General features: G+C 42.4%; 1 protein-coding gene across 3 annotated transcripts in view; it reads right to left on the reverse strand.

Annotated features, from left to right (window-relative positions):
* CTXN3 (cortexin 3) overlaps positions 1 to 18,729 on the reverse strand; it is a 105,219-nt gene that overhangs the window by 27,375 nt on the left and 59,115 nt on the right. Inside the window, exon 1 of one of the 3 annotated variants that reach the window (XM_068271648.1) lies at positions 5,292 to 5,857. The exons of the other annotated variants lie outside the window; for them this stretch is intronic. Within the exon in view, the coding sequence (XP_068127749.1) occupies positions 5,292 to 5,322 (31 nt within the window). The 5' untranslated portion in view covers positions 5,323 to 5,857. Of the gene's footprint in view, positions 1 to 5,291; positions 5,858 to 18,729 lie in introns of those variants that run through there. 3 annotated transcript variants of the gene reach the window in all.

Below are 18,729 nucleotides of genomic sequence, written 5' to 3' on the forward strand. Positions count from 1 at the left end.
GAAAAAGCTGTGACAATTAGTTACATTTCATCTGCTCTCTTCAGACACTTCAGTCAGAAACAAAGCTCCCAACAGCTGCAGCTCCTGTGTCCTGTCTCTCTCTGTCACACACAGGGCTACACATAGAGTTAACTGATCAAGTGTGAGCGGAATTTCCCCTCTCCTCATGGCTCAGTCAGCCGTCAGTTTTGGCGTCAGTAAACTTTGAATGTATTTTGCTAACAGTAAACAAAGAAGTTGCTACTAAAATGTATACACCAGTACTTAGCAGCACTTCCCAAATAATTCCTGTGTCAATTGAAAAAATATGTGAATCGATAGTATTCCGCGCCCTCTGTGCCGATCCGCCGGGTCCCCCCGCTCATTAGCCCCCCGGGCCGGCTGCCGACCCCACGGCCCGGGTCGGGCTCTCCTGCCACCCGCAATACGGCCGCTTCCTTTGGCCGCGGCTGCGCAGTCCGCCATATTGCGGGTGGGAGGAGAGCCCGACCCGGGCCGTGGGGTCGGCAGCCGGCCCGGGGGGCTAATGAGCGGGGGGACCCGGCGGATCGGCACAGAGGGCGCGGACGGCGTCCTCTGTGCCATAAAAGATGAGGCAGGTAATTTACTTTTTTTAGCATTTTCGCCTCGTAAGTCCTTTAAGCTTCCTTCATTTTCCCTTTTTCAGATTAGGTTTCACCAGCAATATCTGTCATTTTATATTGTCCAATTGTAATTCATTGACCAATGTATTCTAAACTTTTATTCTGGACGTTTCTGTTTGTCTCTAGTTCATTTAGAGATGTTATTTCCCCTTGACAAGTTCCATTTTGTGTTGTCTCTGGTTTATCCCTTTAGTAGTGTGGTTGTATCTCCCATCACCAGGTACACAAACTATGGCCTCACTACCTGTCACAATGGATCAACGTTGAGATTATTAGTCACAAAATTGTTGTTGTTTATTTAAACTGGCCATACACAATGCAATCTGACTTTACAACCTTTGTATAATCTAACAAATACATATGTGGGTTTGGTGTAATGGGGATTAACTATACATGTAGTTCTTAATCTTCATGAATGTGGGAAGAGTGATTGTACCTTTAAGGTGGGTACACACGAGCTACAAATGTAGCTGGTCGCTAGCACACGGGAGCGTGTGCGTGACAGATCGGCGAAAGCTCATCGCCAGGTCCTTCCGCATACACACGGCGGAAGAGGGATTAGTGATGCGGCGGAAGCTGTCGCCGACGTTCCTCCCCCCCCCCCGCCGGAAGCTCCGTGTATTGCCTATGGGTTGCTGTCGCTAGTCCGCATACACACGCGGACTAGCGACAGTTGCGGCGAAGTTGCTGCGCCCCATACACACGGGCGACACGTGGTTGCGGCGACAGTTGTAGCCCGTGTGTATGGGCCATTAGATTGCATAGTGTATGGTCCTCTTTTAAATACTAACCTTGAAATAGGAACAGTAAATTATCTAATCATATAATATAATCATATAATAATCATATAATAATTAAGTACGTATTGCTTCCCTTGCTTGTTAATTGTGTGTTTATGTTTGGCATCGTTTCCTTCTGTCTGTTTGTGGGTGATTTTTACAGACTGATGCGGAAATAAGATCTATTCATTGAGAGTTGTATTTCTCCTGCCAGATGACCAGCTTAACTTGTTAACCACTTTATCTACCACTACAATATATCTACGTCCTCTGTGACTTCATCTAAGCCACGAGGGTGTAGATATACGTCTTGTAGCTGAAGCTACACGATTGGGCTTGATTCTGTGCACACCTCCCGCACTATCTGATGCAGCACTAATTGGTGAAAAGGAATATATGTTCCATGAGCCAATAAGATTGATTTTTACCAATAAAAATACTTTTATTTTCTCAGTTCATAGTGAAAAATACACACTGTAGCATTATTTCAGAATCAAATATCCTCAGCATAAATTGTGACAGGAACATAATCTAAGTTTTGTGATAAATGGTAGAAATAGCCAAACAAAATGTGTGCTTTTAATCTACAAAACCACTTTTTATGTTTAAACTGGAATTGGCAAAACTGAGAAATAATGTGTTTTTACTGATTTTTTTCCTCTTTTTCCCATTAAAATGCATAGAAAACAAAACTGTTTGAGGGATAAAATGCCATACAATGAAAGTCTACTTTGTCTTGAAAAAAACAATATGTATTTAACATAGGTGCCATAAGTAGAGATAAAGTAATTGCTGATTAAATAGGGACATAGCTAAAACATCAACACTTCTCTGGTCCATAAGGTGGAAATAAGGTCTGGTTGTGAAGTGGTTAACAACTTCTTAAAGTACATATCAGTGTTATGGTGGCCATACATGGTACAATTTTTTCATACAATCTTACCATTTCTATGTAATATAATGGAACTGCCTAAATTATCCTTTCAATATATTCATTTAATTTACCCTTATACTACATAGAAATGGTAAGATTGTATCAAAAAATTGTACCATGTATGGCCACCATTACACAAATCTTTTTTCTTTTCTTATAGTCGAATGTTAAATATTATTCCAATTTTTAAAATTAAAATAAGTTTTTCACGTATGCAACACAGCCACAAAAACAATGTTTGATGTCCACTTGGTTAAAAAAATTAGCCCTTTGATCCCTATCCTACTGCACAAGCAAGAAGACTTGTATTTGTCGACACTAGAGACTGAGGTGATTGCAACAGGATGGAACTTTCATGTAACATTCTCTACTAGGATCTTTTTGAAGTTCCTTTTCTTTGAAGATAAAAAACAAGGTTTGAAGATGAAGCAATATGTAAGGACAAAGTCTTTTCTCATCTTCATTTTATTATTAGAACTTGACTATTTTCTAATAATAAAAATTAAAAAATTAAGGTAAAAAAGATTTGTCATGGAGTCCACCATTGTTTTAAAATGCAGTGGCTCTAAAAGAAGTTGTTTCTATTATGCTATTAGGTAGTTCTTTAAATACTTGCTGCATCAAGGTAGGATTCCTAAGTCTCTATAAGACCAGGACAAGACATATAAAATTCTGTGGTGAGATAAAGATATATTTGTTCTACGTGGTGTCACTAGTATAACAGTGTCACATAAACATGTATCTGCTGATTTTTTTTTAAGTGTATGTAGCTGATGCATTTAAACATACATATAAAAATTATGAATGGGCAGCACAGTGGCATAGTGGTTAGCACTCTCGCCTTCCTCTGGGTCCTCTGTTCAAATCCCAGCCAGGGTACTATCTGCACAAAGTTTGTATGTTCTTCCCATGTCTGTGTGGGTTTCATCCAGTCTCTCCGGTTTCCTCCCACAGCCCAAAAACATACAGATATGTTAATTGGTTTCCCTCTAAATTCTCCCTAGACTGTCTACGATACATACACTTACACTACACGATACATACATAGGCATATGACTATGGTAGGAAATAGATGGTGAGCCCCTCTGAGGGACACTTAAGTGACATGACAGTATACTCTGTACAGCGCTGCGTAATATGTCGGCGCTATATGAATACTAAAATAATAATAATGAATTGCTCCATGCTGACTTCAGCCAAGGCATGCTGATGTTTTGTGTAATAGAGGGGTACAAGAAATCTCACACCTTTTATTTTCTTTAACCACTTGCCGACCGCGCACTCATACCGCGCGTCGGCAAAGTGGCAGCGGCAGGACCAGCGACGCAGTTCTGCGTCGCTGGCTGCAGGCTAATTAATCAGGAAGCAGCAGCTCGCGCGAGCGGCTGCTTCCTGTCAATTCACGGCGGGGGTCTCCGTGAGTAGCCTGCGGGCCGCCGATCGCGGCTCGCAGGCTAAATGTAAACACAAGTTGAAATAATCCGCTTTGTTTACATTCGTACAACGCTGCTAACAGTAGCAGCGTTGTACCAGATCAGCGATCCCCGGCCAATCAGCCGCCGGGGATCGCTGTCACATGACAGGTAGGAGCCTGTTAGAGGCTGCACAGGACAGATCCGTTCCTGTGCAGCCCGGATCTCCGGGGAAGGGAGGGAGGAGAGGGAGGGGGGAATTTTGCCGCGGAGGGGGGCTTTGAGGTGCCCCCCCCCCCGCAACACCCAGGCAAGCAGGAGCGATCAGACCCCCCCAGCACATCATCCCCCTAATGGGGAAAAAAGGGGGGCGATCTGGTCGCTCTGCCTGCACCCTGATCTGTGCTGGGGGCTGCACAGCCCACCCAGCACAGATCAGCTAAAACAGCGCTGGTCCTTAAGGGGGGGTAAAGGGTGGGTCCTCAAGTGGTTAAATGTTCAGCAGAGGTCTGTCAAATCTAATGACTGTATATCTTGAAAGTACTTACACTGGGATGTAATATTTCTGCTTAGAACCAACCCTCTCCTGCTGCTGTCACAAATTACAGAAGTATTCATCAGAATGAATGCCCTTATCATCTGCATATTCTAGTAGCGTTTTGTTTTGTGGAAAGACAACCTTGGTTGCCTCTCCCTCCTGCTCTGTGTATCTGGGCTGCTATCTGGTACTGGTCTCTGTCCAAGCCAATATTGAATTCTATGAGAATTACTTTTGTGAGTAGCGTCAAACAGCATTGCACGATTTAACGTATTTCTGTGAGATCAACTACCTATTTAACAGGAACATTCTGAAACGCTAAAACACTCAACACCCACTAAGTCATCATATTTTCTCCAATTCATTTCTGAACGACTTCATCAGAGCCTGCAATTATCACGCTGTGTAATATTACACTTCTCCGCTACATAATTCTCATCATCGTCAATGGCAACTGCTAAATAACCCCAATATTATAATCAGCACTAAAGTTTATTGAAGCATAATAAGGCAGCTGGCATAATCAAAGTTTTAAATGATGCTTTTACCATCACATACTAGAATGATACACAAACATGCAGTACATTTGTTAGCACTGCAGAGGCTGTGTCTGAACTGTTACTGAATCTCTGTCAACTGTCAGACTGGCTACAGGTCTTCCTGAGCATCCTTTAGAATGTTGCAGTGTCATATACTCTACATTGTACATTCTGATGGTGATTCCACTAGCATAATGCCTGTGGGGGTTTATCATAACAGGAAGACACACATAAATATCATCATAACTATGCAAACGTAATCACAGCAATCTTCTATCACTAGTAACAGCCAACTCATTAGGGAGCATCACGACATATAGAAGTAAGTTATACGAACAAGAGCTAAAATTAGCTATGCAGCACATGAAATACAAGAAAAAAAAAACAGTGCACTGCAATAAAGCACAACAGGCTGCTAAACCTGCATGATTTTTAACTCTGGTACCTTGTTCTAGTCGGTAGAAAACTTGGTCCATTCCCAGGAGTGTGTGTTATTTACACAAATCTTCAAGTTTTATTCTTGCAATATCATTTTCCCCACAGCGTAGAGAGGTCAGCTTATAGCCCGACATTTTGGCCAATATGTCCCCACAGCAATAAAATGGAAGTAACTTTTCGGCAAGCTCGTCTCTGGCGAATGTTAGATGTCATCAGCTGATGCTGCTGCTGCATGTTCTGACAGGCACAGCCTTATTCCCATTCTATCTCAGCAGCAGCCCTTCGCTTCAATGTATTCCACAGATGAGAAGCAGTCGTGCAGCCTGTCTGAAATCCTCTTCAGAAGGACATTGAAATTCACAGGCTGTACAGACTTCGCAGGGTATTCCCATACCATACACAGCCATGCGTTTACAAAACGTACCTCTCCCCCTTTATTGATTACTGTCAGCAATCAGATGTTTTTTTCATTCCAATTAGCACTCTTAAACCAGCCAGGCTCCATGCTGATCCCAATATGTGTCCTTGCCATGATCACATAATGGAGAAACATGCATAGCATGTCACTTTCTTTTGACTGCCAGATGCACTATAAAATTAGATTGAGAGAACCTGGGGATTGATTGCACCTATAAATGAACATCACTCAGTTCTGCAGTCTTGGTCACTGCTATTGAGTGGCTAGACTGACTTGGATTACAGTTATCTACTGGATATAACAAATACGCAGGGAAGAGGGGATGCTAGGTGGGAAATGGTGGGTGGGCCCAACATCCCCTGGAGAAGTCATGGCTTATGTTGCTCCTGGATATAGTATAAGTTTGTGTATAGCGTGACAATTACCTATGGTGGGATTGTGGGATTGGTAAATATTACAAAGTAAATCTGCAAGACACCCAGTTAAGTTCTATCAAAAAAACAAAACACCATACTGTGGGACTCATTTACAAGATTCAGGTTCTCCCAAGAACATTGGAGAACATAAGTCATCTAGCAAACCTAGCATATATTCAAAATTGTCTATTAGATGTCAAATGCTGAAGCTCTTGATGAGGTGGGTAATGGTATTGGTTGCAGAAAAGTTAGTGAATTAACAGTTGCTGGACTTTTGTACACGTATGGAAGTGCATCTGTGTAACACACTAATCCTTCCGCAGCCCTTACCGTGGTCTGATATGGGTCTATATGAAAAGGGCGCCGGTAAAAAAGGGCGCCTGGTGGAGCCCATATATACCAACTTCGGCTACAAAAAAGGCGCCTGGTGTAGCCCATATAAACTTCGGCTACAAAAAAGGCGCCTGGTGTAGCCCATATAAAAACTTCGGCTACAAAAAAAGGCGCCTGGTGTAGCCCATATAAAAACTTCGGCTACAAAAAAACTCCGGGATGTGTAAATTACTATTCCCCCTCCAGGGCGCCATGGATAGTGGGGGAATGAAATAATTCGGCTTACAGTGCTTGTAGCCCATATAAAAACTTCTGATACAAAAAAACTCTGGGATGTGTAAATTACTATTTCCCCTCCAGGCCGCCATGGATAGTGGGGGAATGAAATAATTCGGCTTCCAGCACTTGTAGCCCATATAAAAACATAGGCTACAAAAAGGGCAATAATATGGGCTACAAAGTGGCACCTTGCTGTAGCCGAAAACCTTGTAGCCAAAAAAAATATGGGCTACAAAGGGGCGCCCTACTGTAGCCAAAAACCTTGTAGCCGAAAAATATGGGCTACAAAGGGGAGCCCGCTTGTAGACTATATCACAACTCGGGCGCCCTTTTCTACACCTTGTAGCCCATATTTCCAGAAATAACATTGATGTCTATGGCGGCGCCCTTTTCATACAGGCAGCTCGGGCGCCCTTTTCAACCGATACCTCTGATATAGTATAACTGCTCAGATTATGGTTAAAGTCAAGTTCCTCGTGAATATTGCTCATTCCGCTTGGGAACAATCATGTTCATGGAAAACTGTATCTGGCTATCCCATAATGCCCTGAGCCATAGAGATAAACAATCTGCAACAGGAGACTCTGGAAACCATGTTTTGTAGCAGGTATCCTATTGGAAGGCTTAATTACTTGGTATATGGCCCTACCAAGTGGTATACAGTATCTGTCATTTTCTAGTGATATCCTCTTTGTTTAAATTGATCCAACTGTTAACTCAGAGCTGTTGAAGACAGGGTATTTTTTATGGGAGAAGCTGATATTTACTGCTGTGGCGAGGCATCTTATTGCTATTGTAGATGCAGGATATTGGGACTAAGCACAGCCAGGTTCAGCATCAGACTGTCAAGCAGGAACCTCTAATTTTAGTGTATAACTGTTGTATACCACTCATCATCCTCGCTGCTTTCTGTTGTCTGTGGGGCTTATTCTACTAGCTTTGCAAGTGCAACACATTACACCAGGGATCAGGCAGCACCGGTGCTTGTCTGCATACTTTTAATTGTTCATCATCAATATTAGTTTGTGCTATGGGGATTATTCCACTATAACTGCAATACAACATTTTGTTTAGCACTGTTAAGAACACAATTGAACATACTTTTGCCTTTCTGCTGCTGCTCACCTATTGTTTAGGCGCTCATTGCACCACTAAGGTGAGGGATTGAAAAATGCAATCCCTTGCATTAGTAAATCAGTTTCTCATTGTCATTGCTGTTAGAAATCTCAGGAATTGCCCTTAATAATTTTCCTACAGTATGCACAACATTAAATTATCCTACAAACTTGTAAATGGAAAAACTTGCAATTTTCCTGCTACCCTCAAAAAGTCCTCTTTCCACTTCTGCACAACATTTCCTCTTTTTTATAGCATCATGCTTCTCAGACACATGGTGGTATCTAACAAACACAAGGTCGAAAAGCACAAGCAAATTGTGATAAATTAAGCACATCACTTCCATGAGGATTAGTTGGGTAAGGAGCAGTCAGTAGGGCACAATTTTTCTCTAAATTTATTTTTTGCATCGTAATTTGCAATGTTGTCTAACTCAAAATTTTTGCTAAAGCGTAATGGAATGTTTGCAAGATACGGTACATATTTTTTATGAAAACAAGAACTTTCTTGAGCATGTGTTTTCACGTTGGCTTCAATGCATTTGGGGGAAATGTGTTTTCGTATCCATGCCCATACATTTTCACACACATGCTCCTCAGTGCAAAAATGTATTCTTTCTCATGACCATAGACTTCAGTCCATTTGGTGAAAATTAGTTTTCTCATGCCCATGCATTTTCATGTATATTCTCACTTGTAAAATAATATGAAATTATAGTGAAATAAAATTGTCTATATTTACCGAAAAACTTATCATCAGTAAATGTGACAATTTCTGTAAAGGTAGATGTTTGGGCAGTTTTTTTGTCCAGAGAATTAAAGTGTCTGTTAGGTACTCCTGCAGACACTCATGTGTGCACATCAAGCTTTCTCTCCAGGAGTGCACATTTGCTTTGGCATTATTGCCCTTGAGAAAGAGACACGTCATTGTCTCGAAACCTTGAAATATTTTAATATGCAGCAAAAGACAGTTAACTTTTGATTGGAGTGCCAACCATTTACTCTTCTGTTTCCACCACTATTTAACCCCCTCCCGATTGCCTAACGCCCATTGGCGGTGGGAGAGTGGCACCTACAGGACCGCCTCACGACGATTGGGGTCAGATCCTGTAGGCAGAGATTAGTCAGGATCTAACATATCCCCGCTGAGTTACGGAGCAAAACAGCCTGCCAGCCATGATCAGAGCTGGCAGGCTGTATACAAAAAAAAGCCAAAATTACTTGAACAGCGCTGAGATCTAGTGCTGTGCTGTACGAGGGACAGCTCTGTCACTGAGCTGTCACCAGGAGAGGCTCCCAAACTGATCTCTCTCATAGGCTGAGAGCGATAACACTGATTGGCTCTCAGGGGCAGGGGGGAGGGATGGAAGAGGAAGGAAAAAAACAAACCAAGCATTTTTATTAAAAAAAAAAGAACATAAAAATTAATTTAAAAAATACAAATCGCAGCAATCAGATACCACCAACAGAAAGCTCTGTTGGTGGCAAGAAAAGGAGGCAAGATTCATTTGTGTGCTAAGTTATATAGCTGTGTAGCAAACTGTTAAAGCTGCAGTGTGCTGAATTGTAAAAAATTGCCTGGTCATTAGGGGGTTGTAAGCCTGTGAAAAGGTGGAAACACAATGTAAAGGTGGTTTCCAGGAGAAATACTCTTCTCTCTAAAAAGAAAAACTGAACAAGCCATAAAACTTCTGGAACAATAATCTTTGAAGAAGGGAGACCAAAGTGGATCTATTTGGCCATATAGCACCGAAGCATATTTGGTTAAAACACTTCATACCCGCTGTCGAGCACAGTAGTGAAGGGGTGATGACTGGGCTTCTTCTACAGTCACAGGACGTTTGATCCTTGCAATCTAGTCTCCCATGAACTCCTCTGTATACCAAAGTATTCTAGTCAAATGTGAGGCCATCTGTGCAATAGCTAAAGCTTGACCGAAATTGTGTCATGCAACAGAATGATGATCTCAAGCACACCAGTGACTATTCAATAGAATTCCTGAAAAGGACAAAAATCAAGGCGTTGGCCCAGTCTAAGTCCAGAGTGCAGTTCAGTTGAAATGCTGTGGAAGGACCTTATGAGAGCTTGCATAAAAAAATGCCTACAAGCAATGTTTTAAGGAAGCATTCGACAGCATTTCTTCACAACAATGTGAGACACTGACAACATCATACAGAAAATAATTACTTCAAGTTACAGTTGCTAAAGGTGGTCCTACAAGGCACTGATGCATAAGGTATATTTAGCTTTGCAAAAATGGCTTCTTTACATTAAGATAATTTAAAAAAAAAATTGGAATATGTTGTGTCTTGTTTAGCACAAGAGGTTAAAATTCAATAATTGTAGAAACTGGGCCACATTATGGTTTTTTTTATTGTCTTGATACAGAAAACATAATATTTTTATTATGACAGTATACAGTATTACATCTTTAAACTGGCCTGGGTGTTATCATAAGTCCCTATTGTCTGCTGAACTGGAAAGGACAGCCAGGGGGGTAGAAAGAACATTCAATTTTGCAGTTTAAACTGAAGACAATTTACCTGCAAACAGTGGCGTAGCTAGAGATTATGGGGCCCCATAGCAAAACTTTCATGTGGCCATAAAATGAAGGCATTCTTGAGAAATGCCACCTACCTCTACCCTATGGATAGGATTTAACTGTGAGATTTGCATTCTCATGTGATCTCCACTACGTTTAGTCCATGGGCACTTAGATAAAATCACATGGTGGAGGAACTCAAGAAAGTTGGTGAAAACATCAAGTACCTCCAGGGCCCCATAGCAGCTGCTATGGCTGCTATGGCTATTGCTATGCCCTTGCATGCAAATACTCTTGGTTCTAACCTTTTCCTTGATCCCAGAAGGCTTAACAGTTTATTAATCCACGTGTGCATGTATGATGGCCTTGATTGCCTCGCTTCGGGCATCAGCGCCACTGTATGTGACATTATGGCACAGCGGAGTCAGTTTCAGTGAGTAATATACATCACTGGGCCTACCCATAATGCTCCCAGAGAGTTAAAAGATGTATATTAATATTTCAAAGTGGCAATTATGAAACATGAGCCTCTGTTCTCTGAAACAGCTTTGCTGCTAATTGTTCATTGAAGTGAGAGGAATATAGAGGCTGCCATCTTTATTCCCTTCTTATAAAACAATCATCTCCCACTGGACTGGCTGCAGAGCCACCACGGTGCGCTTACGCGGCCCATCACCTCTCCCCTTCCCGCTGCAAGTGCAGTTGGGGGTCAGTTGTAAAATGCACATGCAGCGTCCTTGCCATGAATATTACAACTGCCTTTGGATATAAAGATGCCAGTGGCCTGGTTGTCATGCTGAGCTTTTGGCTTTAGCTGTTTTTGAAATCTACTCAAAAATAAGACTGCCAGGGGCGTAGCAATATGGGGTGCAGAGGTAGCGACCGCATCAGGCCCTCCCTCAACTACAGTATTATCTCTTTATTGGTCCTGTGCTCATAATAATCACTTCTATAGATACTTTGAATAGCGGTAATCATTAACAAAATGCTCCCACCCCTTCTTGCACCTGACACTGTAGTTGCCATCGACATATTTGGTGCACCGTATCAATAGTTATGTATAGAGTTCTTGGGGGGCCCCATTGTAAAACTTGCATCGGGGCCCATAGCTCCTCCACTACGCCCCTGAAGACTGCCCCTTTGCTAGTAGTGAACTACTTAAAGCTGAAAGTTATGTAGCCATTGTTCATCTGTCTGTCACTCTTCTACACCCAAAAAGGAAAAAATAAGCTGTACTCAATCACTCTTTCAAACAATAAACTATCTGAAATCGTTGAAAAGCTTATTGATTGTCCTTGTGGTGGGTTAATAGATCACAGGTAGGATCTGTCACAGTCAATGAATCTGAAAAAAATCAATTCCACCTTTAGGCTTCATGAACACTATAACCATTTTAAAATGCAGACATTTAGGCTAAATCCTAAACACATAGATGATTTTGTGTGATTTTTTGTATGAATTTTTACACAGCTTTCCCCAATCTATTTAGTACAGTGAACTATTCCGTGCAGAAATGAACACACTTTAGGGCCTATTTCCATTATGGCCAAATCCAGGAAGAATCTGCAGTGTTTCCCCGCAGGCAAGAGGGACAGGGAAATGCTATCTATTTCATGGTCTGCCATCCAGACCACACTTTTAGGTGCAAATCTGGAGGACATGCATGGCATGGCTTAGCGTCTTGGGCTGCAGCCATGCGGCAGAACAGGAGCCGTGGCTGGACTGGAAACGGCTGCAGCTTCCAAGGGAAATAAGTCCTTACAGTGTCTTTCAAAAATGTACATTTTAAATCAATTATGATGTCAATAGTGCCATTAAAATGTACCGTGTGTGCTTTCAATAAGATATTCAGTGTGCTATCATGTGGAAATTAGTTACAAAAAGAGTTAAGGCTGGAACCCACTAGAGCAGTTTTCTGAGCGTTTAGTGAGCGATTCAAACCACTAGCGATTTCCTCAAGCGCTCAGCTAATGTTAATGGATGAGCCAAATTCCACTGCATGCGGTTGTGATTACCAAAATCGTAAACGCAGGACATGCATCATTTTTGAGCGTTAGCGATTAGCATTAGCGTTTCTCTAATGTAAAGTATATAAACGCTGGCATAATCACTCGTCAAAACCTACACAGAGCGATTTTGCTAGCGGCTTTACATTACTGCACACTGTAACAAAATTAAAGTTAATTGAAAGGACCAATCAGAATTAAAAACGCTAATCGCTAATTGCTACTCAACCACTGGCAAATTGATTACACGTTTTAAAATCGCTCATGAAATCACTTACAAACCGCTAGCGACTGCGATTAGCGATAGTGTTTTGTAGTGGGTTCCAGGCCTTGCACATTGCAAAGTGTTTAAAGGGACTCCGAGCAGTGCAGAAACTATGGAAAGATGCATATCATTTTAAAGCTACCCTACGCCTTTTAGTTTTCGCTATTTTCGCGATTGAAATTGCCACGGCCGCGATATTTTAATCTCGAAAATAGAGAAACTATTTAGGTGTCGCCAGAAAGAGGAGAAAGAGAGCTTTAAAATGATATCCATCTTTCCATAGTTACTTGTATTACACAGGGCGACTTTTTCCTAAAGTCAGCAGCTCCATTCAGCAGAATGGAGCTGCTGACTTTACGAAAAAGTCGCCCTGTGTAATACAATGTAACTATGGAAATATGGATATCATTTTAAAGCTCTCTTTCTCCTCTTTCTGGCGACACCTAAATCGTCGCCCTACGCCTTTTAGTTTTCTCTATTTTTGATTGAAATCGCGGCCGCAGCAATTTCAATCGCGAAAATAGCGAAAACTAAAAGGCGTAGGGCGGCAGTTTATATATCATTGGAAAGAAGAGAAAGAGAGCTTTAAAATTATATGCATCTTTCCATAGTTTCTGCACTGCTCGGAGTCCCTTTAAAACAAAAAGAAGTTTAGAAAACTCCCTGAAATGTCCCCCCCCCCTTTTTTTGCAGTTATTATAACTGAGTTACATACTGTAAGGTGAAAAAGTTAAAATGCTTAAGAAATTTGATTAGTCCGATCCACAGTTTCAGGAGCTTTGCACGAACCTCATCCTCTTTTTTTCCTTTGCAATATTTTCACCAACCAAAGAGGACAACGGGCCCGAAGGTAAGGTTGCTATTGTGCATGAATAAGTACCAGTGTTTACATCTCGCTGTACCCTGCAGTCAGTGTTTATATATGGCATCAAGTCATTATGACAGACTTCTCCACCCTTGCGCTGTATAACCTGGACCAGCTCATTTCTAGGTGTTCGTTTTTCCTGGGTAAAAGCCCAAGATTCATTCTTACACAAAGGCTAAGCTGCTGTCTTTCAAAAACAAATAATTCAGAACCAGTTCAGAAAACCACAACCAGATGGTAGGTCTTAAATCAAAGTTACGGATTGCTGTCATATTACGTATAAGACCTCCCTGCTTCACATTACATATAGACAACAGTAGAAAGTAATGATGCTAAACAAATATTTATCTATCTTTTGAACCTCTACTGTCACAATCAAAAGTAATTGATATGAATGATATTCTGTGAAGCAGTACTGTGACTGTGGATATTGGATAAGGCTTTGTGTTCTACTCCTACTTGTGTTCTGGTTAGCTCTCCCCTTTCCAACCTCCCAAACCATGCTGTATGCACTCTACAATGAGGTGTTGAAATGGTCCGAACATTTCACCGGCGGACAGTTCCTGGTGAACTTGGGCTGCTTGCCAATCACATTTAACAAGAATTGTTTTGTAAAAAAAAATTGTGTTTGCATTTTTTACATTAAAGTCACTGGCTGCTGTGCTGACTATGGGTATGTTCAGTAGGAAAGTGGGAACAAGAGAAAGGTCTTTTAAAAAAGACCTTATCGTTTTTAAGAAAATTAGTTTTAAAATCCCTGTGCTGACTTACATAGATTTTCTCCAAAACTATAAGGTCTCTTTTGAAAATAGTTTTCCCTCTTTTTCCCACTGTTCTCCATAACAATCCCTGCAAATTTGGGGTTTCTAGCTTGTTCGGGGCCTTTGCTATTAACCGCTAAATTTGGCGGCCATTAACCTATTTTCCACACTCAGCACAAGAATTTTAAAAACGATTTTCTCAAAAAACTATAAGGTCTTTTTGAAAAAAACAATTCCTCTTGTTCCCACTGTCCTCCTTAACATACAAATTGCAAATTTGGTGTTTCTAGCACGTACGAGGGCTTTGCTTTTAACCGCTAAAGTTGGCGGTTCACGAACCTTTGCAGTAAATTCACGTTCACGCTCGCTAGTAAGGTGCGATAAACTAGGAGAAGGCAGATTGCAGAAGGCATTGGGTTGACTGACTGATGATTAGCTCCATTTCTCTTTATGTCACAGAGTGTGTAACTCTCTCGACACAACAAATAACTTTTAGATTGCGCTTTTCTCCTGTTGCACATGAACTACACCCACAAGGACACATTCAGTAGGCAGTAGCAGTGTTAGGGAGTCTAGACCAAGGACTCTTTACTGAATAGGTACTAGCTTACACTATCCAGCCACTTACCTCTCCTCAACCTGAAGACTAGAAAGAAGAATGTGAAGGAATGTAAGTCAATTTGCACTCTACTTTTTTCAGCCTTATTAACCAATGGCCAAGGTTTTATTTCTTTCTAATCTTTCTATTCTTTCTTTCTATTTTTTTATGCCCCTAGGCCCACTTTCTTATAGCTTCTCCTTCACGTGCAGTGACTCCATTCCAATTCCATGAGCATCCTCCTCTTCCATGTGTAATAACAGCCGTGTTTAGCAGCTCCTTCCACGTAGCCCTCCCTTGGGCAATAACAACCCTCTTCTATACATTACTTCCCATGTGCAGCCTTCCTTTAACATTTGTCACCTCCTCTTCCATATCCATCAACCCTGTTCCATGTTCAGCTGTCCCACTGGGCAGCAGGCACCCTAGGCCCTGGCCTATGCAGCCTTTACAGTATTCTGGCACTGCCAATGACACAAGCAAATGAGAATTTTGAGAAGTTTTTTTTATACTAAGCTTTGTACTGCTCCCTTGATTTCCAGTAAGTTTAAATCATAATTGCTGCAGACTAAAGGTAACATTTAATAGCATTAGAATATAAAATGCTCTGTATAGTGATAACATACTGAATGTTATATAGATTGCTGTATTAAAGTTATTCTTCACATGTCCTCAACTGAGCAAAGACATAATAGATAAAGTGCCTACCAATGTACTGTCTTCAGGTTACATTCAATTACATCATAAAAGTTGTGCCTCTGGCTGAGGTAACAGGACGACTGTGCCAAAAGTATTCCCATGGAGGTTTGACTTCAACAGGCTGAAGCTGCTACTTAGTAAATATGGGCCTGAATGTCAGAGACATTTATAGGTATTGCTAATCACGGTGTGTCAGGACAACTCTGTGCTGAATTCAGCAGTCCTCATCTGTCACAAGCTATATTTCTAGCAGGAGAAGCAGCGGTGCATATCACCTCACAGAACATTGTACAATCATCACTGAGCACTCTGTATGAAATAATACAGGATCTCACTCGCCAAGCCTCTCAAAAGCTGACCCCAGGTAAGGTAACCACAGGGAGAGCAGCAGAGCATCACCAGAACAACGGCTGGCACACACTATATATATATATATATATATATATATATAGAGAGAGAGAGAGAGAGAGAGAGAGAGAGAGAGAGAGAGAGAGAGAGAGAGAGAGAGAGAGAGAGTTACACAATAACACCTAGAAACCAACCATCAGTGATTATGTATGTATATGATTCAGTCTTAAAGCCAATGGGTACCGGATTAAAAAAGAAAAAGTCAGATACTCACCTAAGGAGAGGGAAGGCTCGGTCCTAATGAGCCTTCCCTCTCCTCTCCCGGTGACCTCGGTGCTGCGCTGGCTCCCCCGTTCGCGTCCGCCGCCTCAGGGACTACGGAGGTCTTCGGGAGCACTCGGGCTTCCGAAGACGGGCCGCTCCATACTACGTACGCGCGAGTGCGTCATAGAGGGCGCTCGCGCATGCGTAGTATGGAGCGGCCGCGTCATCGGGAGCCCGAATGCTCCCGAAGGCTTCCGAAAGCTCCCGAAGGCATGCGGAAGTGGCAGTATTTGACCGAACTGGTCGAATACTGCCACGGGGGATCCTGCGCGGGACCGGGCACCGGGAGAGGAGGGGGAAGGCTCATTAGGACCGAGCCTTCCCTCTCCTTAGGTGAGTATCTGACTTTTTCTTTTTTAATCCGATAAACATTCACTTTAAAGTCATTGGGAACCACTTTATAGAAAAAGAAACCAGATACTTACCTAAGGAGAGGGAAGGCTCTGAGTCCTAATGAGCCTTCCCTCTCCTCTCCCGGTGCCCACGGTGTTGGCCTGTCCCCGGGAGCAGTATTTGACTAAATTGGTCAAATACTGCTCCTTCCGTTGGCGAAAGTGACTTCGGAAAATCCCACGCAAGTCTGCACACGCATGCGCAGTATGGAGTCGCCTGTCTTCGGGAGAACTCGACTCCCGAAGACTTCCGAAGTCCCCCGCAGTGGTGGATTTGAACATGGGAGCCAGCACTGCACTGAGGGCACCGGCAGAGGAGAGGGAAGGCTCATTAGGACCCAGAGCCTTCCCTCTTCTTGGGTAAGTATCTTGTTTCTTTTTTTTATAAAGCAGTTCCCAATGACTTTAAATTAGAGGGCTATTTCTGACTAAGGCCCCTTTCACACATAGCAGAATTTGTGTGTGATTTGCGTTTTTGCAAATTCTCATTCGCTGCACATCTAATGCAAGTCAATGGCATCACAATTGACTTCATGTATGCTTTTTTTTTTTATTTTTTTTTTTGCAACAGACATATACGATTCACATACCAATGGAAGTCAATAAAAATGCAAAAAAATTCATTTGTTATGCAAAAATCGCAGGCTCGCAGCTGATTTTGAAGTTAATTAGATACATTCTCATGTAAATTGATATACACAGAAAAATTGCCTTCCAAAAATCTGATAATAAGGCAAACACACAAAAGAAGATTCAAAAGTGAAAAATGACAAAATGCAGAACCGCAAGAATGAAAAACAAAGCCACAAATCATAATGCTGGGATAGGTGTGCAAGCTGCCTTATTTATTTATTTATTTATTTATTTATTTATTGTATTTTTAAAGCGCCAACATATTACGCAGCGCTGGACATTAGTTTAGGTTACAGACAATATTTAGGGGTGACATACAGCAATATGACAATACAGGAATACAAGAAAACCAGATCACACAGCACAGTATGAGTACAAGGTAATGCTTAGTCAGTCACTGGATGGAGCATGGAGATTAGGCACGTTAGGTTCACTCAAATGCATAGCATGGGTTCACAGTAATGGAGGTGCATGATCAGGTAGGACACAAAAGGAGGAGGACCCTGCCCAAAGGCTTACAATCTAGAGGGAGAGGTAAGGACACGAACGGTAGGGGACCAGAGTTCAGCTGTAGGTTTAGAGAACTTGTGAGGGGTAGTAGGCCAGAGTGAAAAGGTGAGTTTTGAGGGCTTTCTTGAAGATGTTGAAGGAGGGGGCTGCCCTAATGGGTGGAGGTAGGGAGTTCCATAGTGTTGGAGCAGCTCTTGAGAAGTCCTGGAGGCGTGCATGGGACTGGGTGATGCGGGGGGCGGTTAGGCGAAGTTCATTGGAAGAGCGGAGTGAGCGGCTAGGTGTGTACCTCTGAGTAAGATCGGAAATGTAGGTTGGACAAGTTTTGTGGACAGATTTGTAGGTCAGACACAGTATCTTGAATTTGATTCTGGACTGGATAGGAAGCCAGTGGAGGGATTCTAGGAGGGAATCTGCCATGGTGGAGCGATGGGAACAGTGGATAATTCTGGCTGCCGCATTCATGATGGACTGCAGTGGGGCTGTTCGGGTCATAGGGAGACCAGACAGAAGGGCATTGCAGTAGTCGAGGCGGGAAATTATGAGGGCATGGATGAGGAGTTTGGTGGTGGCAGAGGTCAGGAAAGGGCGAATCTTACAGATGTTACGAAGGTGGAAGTTGCAGGACTTTGTGAGGTTTTGGATGTGGGAAGTGAAGGAGAGTGCGGAGTCCAGGGTGACACCCAGACAACGGGCTTGAGAGGTAGGGCGAATGGTAGTGTGGTTAACAGTGACATGCACATCTGGGAGGTTCGTGGATGGCCGGGGTGGGAAAATCATAAATTCCGTTTTGTCTAGATTTAGTTTCAGGAACCTAGCGGACATCCAGGAGGAGATGGCTGATAGGCAGGAGGAGACCTTGTCCATGGTAGTGGTGGATATGTCAGGGGTGTGGAGGTAGATCTGGGTGTCATCTGCATACAGATGATAGTTAAAACCCA

Source organism: Hyperolius riggenbachi, chromosome 1, assembly GCF_040937935.1.
Source record: "Hyperolius riggenbachi isolate aHypRig1 chromosome 1, aHypRig1.pri, whole genome shotgun sequence".
Taxonomy (NCBI): domain Eukaryota; kingdom Metazoa; phylum Chordata; class Amphibia; order Anura; family Hyperoliidae; genus Hyperolius; species Hyperolius riggenbachi.